Source organism: Triticum dicoccoides, chromosome 4A (assembly GCF_002162155.2).
Source record: "Triticum dicoccoides isolate Atlit2015 ecotype Zavitan chromosome 4A, WEW_v2.0, whole genome shotgun sequence".
NCBI lineage: Eukaryota > Viridiplantae > Streptophyta > Magnoliopsida > Poales > Poaceae > Triticum > Triticum dicoccoides.
Window position 1 is genome coordinate 434,801,706 of NC_041386.1, and position 11,692 is coordinate 434,813,397.

The 11,692-nt window shown below is 45.7% G+C and overlaps 1 protein-coding gene across 1 annotated transcript; it reads left to right on the forward strand.

Moving 5' to 3' along the window:
• Positions 1–7,284: 7,284 nt before the first annotated feature.
• LOC119286045 lies at positions 7,285–8,456 on the forward strand. Its single transcript, XM_037565387.1, has one exon. The coding sequence runs from the start codon at positions 7,549–7,551 to the stop codon at positions 8,203–8,205; it is 657 nt and encodes a 218-aa protein (XP_037421284.1). The 5' UTR covers positions 7,285–7,548; the 3' UTR covers positions 8,206–8,456.
• The last annotated feature ends 3,236 nt before the right edge of the window (positions 8,457–11,692 follow it).

Here is an 11,692-nt window from a genome sequence, read left to right on the forward strand (position 1 = left end):
CAAGCCGCACAATCGAGACGATTGAAGTTTGTTGAGGCACGATCATATGAACAATCGGATCAGGTTGGTTTTGATGGCGATCAAATGTTGACTCGGCTATCTCAAGCCGAATCACCTAAAGGTCAACAGGTACACACCAATGATGACGGGGTCAAGTCTTCGAGCAAGGATATGGTTAAAAAGTGCATCAACAACAATCTTGAAGATGGGAATTCCATCAAAGCTACAATGGCGACATCTAGCACTGGGGGGCAACAAGAAAATTCAAAGACCGATGCACGCACAGTTAAAGAAAGCAAAGGCAATGGTAAGCACAAAGGTAAAAGGCCGAAAGTCACTTTCGCACAGTTATTAGAAAAATATCAGAAGATAAGTGAGGCAAAGAGTGCTTATCGGCCGAGTGTAACAATAGCATCAAAGTCACCCCTAAGGCATAAATTTGAGGACTGGGATTGGCGAAGGAAGAAGTTGAGCAAACAGACTCCATATCCTCCTTTTGGGCCACCAATGCCGATGTCATGGATACCTCTCCATGCTGTCTATTATTCAGATCAATCATGGAACAAGTATAAATCAAGGGCACACCGTCCATCATATTCTAAACCACATCACCAAAATTATGCAGCTCCGAGAGGATCATCATTTGTTCAACAACCACATGTGAAAGACCGACTCAACCAAAAAGAATCGGTCTGGGGGTCAGCAAAGAATATGGACGTGGTCAAGCAAGTGTACCGAGTAAAAAAGGATGGCCGCAAGTGTGCTGTTTCAGATCCGACTCCGGACGACAAAAAGCCAGCCGGGTCGACGTTGGCTACTAATGGAAAGGAAGTGAAGCGGGTAACTTTCAAGGACCCAATCATCGAGTCTGGACATGCCAAGCCGGAAGTGCCAAAGGTCAGGAAAGAGTTTCTAGTGCACAAAACAAAATCACAGCCGGGATGCTCACTCGGCTTATCACATTGGCAAGAAAGAAAGCTGAAGCGGCTCAGGGCCAAAGAGTTGGAGAAGAGGAATATGGCATGGGTCCCCAAGGGAAGCCGTCAAGGCGAGAATGATGTGCCAACTCCTGTTGTGAAGCCAGCAGGAGTAAGGGAGGACAAGCGTGAAGCCGGTAGGCGAAAACAACGATTTTCATGTCACTATACAAGACTCCAAACGGCGCATCATCCATGTTCTGCAACCGTCACATCAGAGTTTGTGCCCAACAATATATCCCCAGCTGAAATATCTGATTTATTTCGGCTATTCACACTTTGATGGACGGATTTTCAAGCTCCTTTGAGATGAGAATGCATGGTCTATATTTTCATATCGCCCTGAGAGTCCATTGTACTGGCAAAATAGGGCATCTAATTAATGGTGTTCCTCATGTTTATCTTGTACTCCTATAGCCGATGCTCGGTGTTTGCCAATACCAGCGAGGCCGACTTAATTATTTATTCGGCCACTGATCAAGGGTTTAGTGCATAAAAGCTCTGACTCATGATGATAGTTATCTGCAGGATCCATGTTAGGAGACAGACGATGTTCAGCGGGGGCTTGATGGTGTACTTTGGTCAACAATGAGTTGAGTCACCGAACAGTTGCCAGTATTCCTTTGAGGTGCATGGTTATAATTGCTCGGCAAGACGGCTTGACGATGTATCGTCCAGCAGTTCTAATATCTCCAAGGAGTACCTAGACAAAGTAAGGTTAGAATTGACATGAGAAATTTGTGTGGAGGCCTTTGTGACATCCAATGGTTGTTCTTAGACGACTATCATCCGAAGAAGTTCTACTCAAGCAGCAACAAGCCTGAGCATATGGCCGATAGCAATTATCGTCCTCAGCATACACAGCTGATGGAGTGTTGACATCATGCTTAAACAATACCCGAGGCAAAGTATTTTCTGGCACGCAAGCTCTGCCAGAAAACAGGGGGGCATGTGTTGACACCTGATTTTGGCAAGATACATATTGCAATGAAGGTGGTCTTGAGTGAACGGGTTTTCAGTATGAAAATATTCACGTCGCCGAGTGGAACCACTTTGATGTTTCGGTTATATTCATTCGACTTTATCTTACGGACCGAAACTATACTGCGAGTGGCATAATTCAATGTTCTGAGTGGTTTTTGGCCAATCACGTCTTCAAGATGACCTCGGATGAAGAGCACTCTTAAGGAATTGTCTTCGTCTCGTCGAGGCAATCGATTTTGATATATAAATCATCTCAATCCGAGTTCATATGCAAAAGTTAGAGGCAATACACTGCAGACCGAACCTCAACGGAAATATGGCGCGAGGTGCCAGACACTTGTCTGATAGGTTGCGCGAGTAATTCGGCTATCAAGACGGCCTTGAATAGAAAAACCTTCAACACAAAAAAGTTTTATCTCGTCGAGCCGATCGTTTTTCATATAAATTTTGTCTCAATCCGAGGTCGTATGCAACCTGGAGAGACAAATCAAGATCAGGCTGTGTTTTCAGTCGGGAAATCCGAGTGAAAAGTTTACCATCCGAGTGAAAACCTACCACTCGAGTAAAAGGTCGAGTGAAAAACTTATCGATTGAGTAAAAGATTGGCTTCCGAGTGAAAATATAGTAATCCAAGTGAAATTATCATCCGAGTGAAGTTATTCTGAGTGAAAAGATTACCATCGGAATGAAAACTTGACGTTCGAGTAAGATATTGCCTTCCGAGCGAAATATAGTCATCCGAGTGAAAGATTGTCTTCCGAGTGAAATTATAGTCCTCCGAGTGAAAGATTGTCTTCCGAGTGAAAGACTCTAACATCCGAGTGAAAATGTCCAGTCGGACGAAAAACTCTAATATCCGAGTGGATGGGCTCGGATCCGAGTGAAACTAAAGATGTGCCCGAAAGGTAATCCAGATGACCTCGGATGGAAAAGTGATCAACACGAAAGTTGTGCGCATCGTTAAAATGGTGAACTTTGGTTTTAGAGTCATTATCATATGAGATAGTATACGGCCTGTAAGTTCACTACGAGACTCGGACAATCCAGTCCGTTACATGACCGAGTCCGACTGGATATTAAAGATGGCTTCATAGAATATTCAAGATGGTCTTATTTGGAAAAGTGTTAAACATAAGGATTGTTCTGCTCGTCGAGGCGCACAATTTTCATATTTGGGCCATCTTGATCGGAGGTCATATGCAAGCTCGGCGGCCCGCGCAAGGAGGAAGACATAAGTTGGGCCAGATTCAGACTGAATCCGAGTTGGAATAGAACTAGGACTCTAAGACGTGAATTGATGTAATTTTTTGTAAGGAAAGCCTAGATGAATCCTTTGCTTGTACGGGAAGTCCAGCCGCCTCTTATATATGTTGGGGGTGATGGCCGATTCAACAACACCAATCGAACCAATCAATCTATTACACTTTTGTGTTCATCTATCTTTATCCCCTACCCTTGTATCTTTCTTTCTCGTTATTCGTTCGTTCTTCGCGTTGGAGGGCAGCGATCCACGAGGCTCTAGGGGCGAGCGAATCGACCTAGGGCAGCCCATAGCCGCCGCACTCTCTGACGGGGTCCCTCCCGGGGGTGTGGGGTTTTGGGTCTTCAAAAGCGCCTGCTGACTGTCTTGTGTATCAGGCTGTCGGTCGGGTCTCCTTCAACGTGAGCTGTGGTGCATCACCCCCGGCGTCGAGGGTACACGTGACGTGTTCGTGTGTCAACAATCTGCATCCCCCTTAAATCTATATACAAAAGCATACAACGTAGATTTTAACACATGCACTTCCATTGCCACTGCTGGATATGATCCGGAGTGGTGGAGAAGGCGCCCGGCTAGTGGATCCGCAGCAGGTCAGCTCCGACAGGGAGCTCGACTATCCTCCCAGATGGTTGTTTTTTGTCCGGCAGGGCATTTATGGGGAAACAAGGATCCGTTGGAGATGCTCTTAGCGAAAATACTACACGCACGGATCTTTACGGGGCTACAACAGACTCCTTCCATCTTACTGTTAATCTCCTCCCCCCTCCCCCCAATTTTCATGGGGGGTGGGGCCCGCTTCACCTCTTCTTCCCAATCACACCTTTCCACATCAGCTCACCCTGTAAACGTCCGTGAAATCTCTCCGTGCGTGTAGCAAAGCTTTGCTCTTAGCTAGTTTTAACTTCCGCAACCACAAGTTAAGTTGTTAAGGTAAAATGCAGTTTCAATGCCTATTCTATCCAAATATCTCCAACTTTGCTCATCCTCTCCTAGGTATGATCATTCCATGTGGTGCAAGTAACTGAAATAATTACAGGAGACATACATACATACATACTGCGCCTTGTTATATGAAGCCCGCCATTATCTTTTACCAATCACCAGTGAAACCCTGGCAGGAAACAAGAACAATACTGTAGAGCAGTACTACTGCACTACCTACTTGTGCAGTTACATAATGAGAGCCGGAGCCCGGCTAGCGGGCGCCATGAAGGCAAATATTTCATTTCCTTAGGGACCATGCATGGAGGCAAATAAGTAAGCACATGCATGCCGCCACCTTTTTTCTTTTCTTTTCATATGCATCTCTCCTAAACACAGATCTGTGTGCATGGGCACCATCCAACAGAAAAATTGCCGGCTGCTGGAACATCGTGGCTGCTCATGTAACTGTCTGCGCCCATAACCTCGAGATTAATGGGCCAACGTAGGGCCTTAAACACCGTATTGCTCAGGGAAGAAACAACGCAAATGCAGGACCATGGCGACAATAATGTCCTGCCTACTAGTTCTGGACTGGGGGCACCGATTTTACCAATGCTAATAATACTTCTAGAAACCATGTACTACGTATTACTATATCTCAAAAGAGAAGTACTCATGGGCCTTAAACCATATACCTCACGATATCTCCAACAAAATTTGGCTGTCAGCATCACATGATGTAGTTGCTGGGAGGGTGATTCTTCCATTATCTAAAGAGAGAATCTCAAGGTATCTTCATACTATAAATGACCAATGGACATAAAGATTCCAGAGCTAAAAAGAGACGGCCAGTCATTTGGAGTGACAAACAGTTACATTGTACTACTAGGTTATCTAACATAGTGGTGGTGTACTAGCAAAAGATAATGCCCTCAGACTAGTCACAATAAAAGTAAGTCAACTAATAACATCACACATTTCAATACAAGATTGCTTATGTGACAGCTAATTAATGAAGAGAAAGGGGTTTGTGGTAACTTAGCTAGTTACTGTAACATCAAACATTTCAATGCATAATGAGTCTATAGCCTAATAAATGAACTTTTCATGATATCACTTATATGTTACTACCCATTATGAAGATAATAACATAGACTAATAACATCGGCAAGTTACTACTCTATGTTACTCCCAACTATGAGCAGTCTCAAGCTCCACCGCGAGACCAAGTCAACTCGGGACTGCTCAAGATTGTCTCTCTGCCGCAATGTTAGGTTAGGAAACTAAATGCCCCCTGTCCTCAGACTCATCAGATTACCCATGAACTCATTGAAGGTCACGCCTCCGTCTTACTACATGCATGTTACAACATTGAATGTCCTCCATGTGCTGAGTAAGGCGAATCTGTCAGTGTCAGGTGTTGGGTAGTGGAGGGTGGCAGCTCACAGTTAGAGCAGCAAGGAGGTCCCAAGTGCCAGGATAAAACTGTAGGACGGGGATCAGGTGACTGCCTTCACGCTGTAACATGCGGGCACACATCCAACGGCCATCAACAATCAAAGTGAAAAAAAGCTCCAGATCTAGCACACGCACACACGGAGACGCCCACACTTGTAGTTTTCATGTACATCCAACAGCAGCTATGCATTTCTCTAAAAAAACAGCAGCTATGCATTAAGAGCAACTCCAACACAGCGAGGCAATCCGTCTGTGTGTCCGCGCGGAAAAGATGGATAGACCAATGCAAAACACAGTGTCAGGTGTTCGGACAAATTTTCATTCCAAATTTGACTCAGATTTGGGTTGGAGACGGACACAAAGCGAACGTTTTCTGCGTTTTCTTCGTCCACCTCCGTCAGCTGCATGTCCCGCCTGGTCTAGCTGCCATCCACCCATCCATCTTTTTATTTATTTTTTCTTTCTCACCACGCGGCACACCTCGCCAGTAGCAGCCACGGTATCGCCCCGGCCACGTCGCCGGTGCAGCGACTCCCCCCGCAGCTACTCGCTAGCCAGCTACTACTCCGAGACGCCACCGATATAACAGCTCCCCGTCGGGTGGGATCGGATGCCTCGGCCACGCCGCTGGGGAAGGAGCAGCATTAGTTGTGCACGCCGGCACAAAGCGGAAACGTATCTGGTGCACCGGGGCAATTTGTCATTTTTTATCTCGAGCAATGTTTCAAATTTTGATTAATTTTTTTATGGAAACATACATTGATATTGTGTCAATGCACCAATTTTTTTGAACATTTTAGAATGTGGAACGGGGGACCGGTGCGCTGGTAGCATCAATTGCCCCGGTGCACCAGATACATTCCCGGCACAAAGCAGCCGGGGGCTGCTCTCGTGTGGTGTTCCCGACACCGGCGCCAGGACGAGGTGCGGCATTCCCGACATGGGCGCCAGGAGTTGCAGAGCAACACACGACTAGAGTAGCATGGCAGCGTACGCCTGGAATAGCGACACACGCCTGGTGATGGCCACTAGATATAGGTTTTATTATGATTTTTTTATTTTAATCAATGTAATAAAGGGACTTTGGGTGGCAATGTATATATATTTTTAATTCAAAAAATGTCCACAATCTGAAATGCATCCCGACGCGTTGGGTGTACCGATAGACGGACGGACAAAGCCAAACTTTGATGTCTTCGTTTGGATCGGTCGGTTAGAGTTGCCCTTACTCATACACCAGATCAGATGTACAAAATGTCTAAAATACTGCTTAGTGGCCGGACTTTGGTTCTTGATCTGGTTATAGAATTTCAAAAAAAAAATTGTTCAGTTTTAATTTTTTTTAATGTTCATGCATAATCAGTCCAGTTGTTTCTATCAGATATATTTTTTGTGAACGGTCCTACTAAAATCTGCTCTTAATTACTAGTACTTCTAAAAATCTATTTGCTACAAGTGTGGGCGTCTCCACGTGTGCGTGTGCTAGATCTGGAGCTTTTTTCACATTGATTGCTAATGGCCGTTGAATGTGTAATGGACGCTGGATGTGTGTCCGCATGTTACAGCGTGACTGCCTGAAGGCAAGTCACCTGATCCCTGTCCAAAACGGTATTGGATATTACTCAGATCAAGCTTGGGAATTTGATCAAGACTATTGTCCTTAGCAATAGGAAGACTAAATGCTAGCACTGGATAAGACTATTGTTCCCAAATTAAACTACAAGGAAAATGGAAACTAACGCATAATAACCGTTGGATCAACTTAATACTACAAACATCCATTCTGAGTGTCATGTTTCTGTATGATACAAGAATAGATGATATTTTGCATCCTTGCAATAGTTCACCGCCAGAAGAGGACCCCTACTAGCCTCCTTTTCGAAAAGAAGAAGAAGAAGAGGACCCCTGCGGCTTTCATGAGCATGGTACACTGCAATGCATTGAATGATAGTGGCAAGAAGGAAAAATTCATGCAAGATAAGGCACAATTGCACAAGACATGTCCTACATAAAGGTGGCCATTTCCACTACGAAGCACAAAACCATACACATCTAAGCCTCAAAAAGATACATCATTCACCCTCGAGTCAGACAATGGCTCTTGTTGATGACGAGCTCAAGGCCAAGGCCGAGGTGTACTACGACGATGAGATTTGCAAGCAGTGCACCAGGCTCCTGCTCAAGGAAGCAGGCCTCCCCAACGGCCTGCTTCCCCTGAAGGACATCGTGGAGTGCGGCTATGTCGAGGAGACTGGGTATGTGTGGCTCAAACAAAAGAAGAGGATAGACCACGTCTTCCAGAGCCTGGGAAGGGTGGTGTCTTATGGCACTGAGATCACTGCCTTCGCAGAGAAGGGCAGGATCAGGAAGGTCAAAGGGATAAAGACCAGGGAGCTCATGGTGTGGCTCCCTGTGGAGGAGATCTCCCTCGACGAACCAGCGACCGGTAAGCTCATCTGCAAGAGCATTGCCGGCTTTTCTAAGATCTTCCCTGCATCAGCTTTCCACATCCCAGAGAAGGAGAATGAGAAGGCCAACTGCGCCGGACCAAAACCAGTGGTCCTCATGGAGAGGGCAGCACGGGTTGTTAAGAACAACTGATCGATCCTACAATCCTGCTCCTGTGTACGTACTAAAAATAATCGTCGAACTGGTGCTTTACTATTTGCTTACTTATGTACTTCAAAAAAAAGGTGATAGCCCAAAGTTCTGCCTATATACAGCAGTGTATGGCTGTCCTGGTATTTATAAACCTCCAAGCCAACCGCCCAAACTCCTTTTATATCTACCTCATATATAGCTGTATGTTACTCATATGTACTACTACCATATAATGGATGGATTTTATATGATATGCTTTCCCATTTTGGTCAAGATAATATACTGCTATGAGATCCTTTGATTTCCCTTTCACCATCAAAGAAACTAATGACAGGGCATGAGATAAAAAGAACAAAATTTCACTGCATGTCGTGTTAGATATTAGCAGGTACAAGTACATGCAGCAAGTGTAATATGAAGGTTAACAGGATATTGGCAGGTACAAGTACAGCAAGTGGAATATGACTAGCTTCATTAGTTAGTCCAAGGCAGGGTAAAATGAAGGTTAATTGTACACACCACCAAGCATGGTTGATAGGATCATTTTGGTATAGATAGGATTGAAATCCTAGAATCGTACGTCAGAAATCGTTATTCTAAGGACTACAAGGTCCGAAATTGCATAGGAGCACACGGCGACAACGCGCTCTGGAATCCTGCGCATCCAGTCGCATTGGGATCTGAACCCACTATAATAGCAACATTGTATTCTTAGCTTTTCAGAATCGTATTAACTTTCCCACTGCGCAACACAAGGCCGTCTCTAGAAATTCGGGGCCCCCGTGCGAAATGAAAAATGAGGCCCATATATTTGCAAAAGAAATGTATAAGTAATATAATTAGATATATTGCTAATTAATTATATAGCTTTGAATATGTGTTATTTCATACTACAACATTTGGAAATATTTCATGTAGTAACGCTAAAGGGTAACATAGTAGTACTGAAACAATAAACTTTTCTTTTACGAATTGTACTAAAACAGTAAACTGAACGCGTGTTCTACTGAAAAGTATCATTCGTCTACTATTTCTTTAGATAAAACATTAAATCCATTGAGTCTATTTTCACAAAAGAAAAATCTAGTAGTTTGATTATCCTATTAGTTTTGATTAACATTGCGTACATGCCTAATCGATTGTTGTACTAGTAAAGATTGCATCAATATGGTAGGAAATCGTCAAAATAACCAGACAGAGAACAATTGTATCAGAAAATCATCAAAATAACCATAACCTAACTGTTTTTTCATTCATCTATTTCGGTTCAAGACTTATGGCTTACGACTTGCCTTGGAAATATATTCTGGTTCGTAGCTGCTGCAGTAGAAAAACAGGCGGCGACGACCGGACGCACAGCGGACTCGCTGCGGGCGACCGCATCTATCGGCGGTGTCCCCTCGTAGAAGCATAACCTAAATGTTTTTTCGTTCATCTATTTCGGTTAAGACTTTTTTCTCGAATACGCACGAGCATGCGTATCATATATTCATAGAAGAAGAGGCTAAGATGACCGATACAACGCCTTTTGGCACAATGCTACACCAAAAGGTTAGCATCCCCGTCCATCATGACAACACCGACACACTACTCGTCCTGCCCAACTCAACACCTACACCAACACATTATTTCGGTTCAAGACTTATGGCTTACGACTTGGCTTGGAAATATATTCTGGTTCGTAGCTGATGCAGTAGAAAAACAGGCGGCGACGACCGGACGCACAGCGGACTCGCTGCGGGCGACCGCATCTATCGGCGGTGTCCCCTCGTAGAAGCAACTAGGCGGTGCCTCCCTATTCTCGATCATGAAGTTGTTTTTTTCAGAGAGAAAGATCGCCTGAGAAGTCATGGACATGACACCTTTTTTTAGATCCATGGACATGACACATAAACACGCTCGGCTGTAGCAAGAAGGCCTAAGTAACCTGTCTTTTTTTTCTACCTAATCATTTACAAACAGGGCCGAATGGGGCGTGTTGGCTGGGTATTAGTGGAATGAGACTATGAGAGGCCTCTGTGTAACGTGCGTTCCGCTACTTGCGCATCCGTCTGCGGGTTTCTTCCGATAAAACCGAGCGAGCCAGCAGAAAAAGCAGGCCAACGAGCGCATGAACTGGATATTTCATAGTCTTTTCCTGGGATCGGGGGCCCTACGATTTGGGGTGTCCTGTGCGATCGCACAGCTCGCACACCCTTATGTGCGGGTCTGGTGCAACACAATGCACGCGTTATGTCCCAGACGCATGTAGTTCCTGTCCAATGAGATGGACCCAGTGTCAACCACCACTTCCCAACAACCCGTTATAATTAAATGCGCAAGCTCATCATTTCTTTTTAAAAACTTTTATGAACAGGCTGTACGAGGAAGACGACCGTTGGCTTGACCAACGTTAGGGATGGAAATGATGACAACGGTCGTCTTCCTCGTACAACCACAAGCTCATCATTTCCATCCCTAACGTTGGTCAAGCCAACGGTCGTTTTCCTCGTACAGCCTGTTCATAAAAGTGTCCATCTTCTACAGCACACCATTTTTTTCCCAAAGTCTTTTGATTCTCAGCTCATATCTTTCTCAATTACAATCTATCCCATTCTTACATGGTTCTAATTGCCATGTCAATCTATCCCATTCTTACATGGTTCTAATTGCCATGTCCAGCTCGAGCGCTCCCATGTCAAGCCCTCCGCTGGTTGCACTAGAGGAGCAGCCACCTCTGCGACTCATGGTTTACCCATTCTGCAACAATGGCTCAGTGGTGAGTATCCCGCACAAGCACCAATCCAGGCAAGCACTTCTACAAGCACGAGCACAAATGAGTACGTGTCATGCATTTCTGCTTCCAGTCATGATATTTTAGAAATCAGAAGTGGCCGCGGTTTATGGAACTGGGTACAAACTCGCAGAACTAGCTGGACTAGTGGGGAAAGATAAAGCGGCCCGCAGCCGAGTTAATTCCACAACCACCATTTTTGTACTTTGGTGTACCAGGCGCACTTTATTCTATGCTGTCGGACATGCACACACTACTATGCTATCCGCATTGGTCTGGTATTCAGACATCACAATTCATTTCTACAATAGTGGCGCACATCCCATGGAGGCAATCGACCGACAGTGATTTCAAAATGTGTCGTCCGAACTAGTGCTATGGTCTGAAAAAGGAAGGAAAGATGGCTCTCGCGTGCGCTGGTTCTGGCGACGCCCTGGTCGCCTCGGTGGCGCCGCCGCTGCAGCCCTCGCCCCTGGCCTCGCCCGCGGCCGGCTTGCCGGCGCCCCCCTCGCCCGATTCCCCGCCGTCTCCTCCGGCTGTTCCTCCGCGCGAGTCCTGGGCGGACCTCGCCGAAGCTGCCGATGTGGCTGCGGGCCGCCCCCTCGCCTGCCGCGACCGCATCCCGCCCCGCGCTCCGGTCCGGCCACCTCCATCCGTCCCTGCCGGCGGCCCGACTCCCAGGGGTGGGAGTTCGGCCTCCCGCGGGACCGATCG

Coding starts and splice junctions, on each gene's coding strand:
- LOC119286045 (XM_037565387.1), top strand. CDS start 7,549: ATGATAGTGGCAAGAAGGAAAAATTCATGCAAGATAAGGCACAATTGC.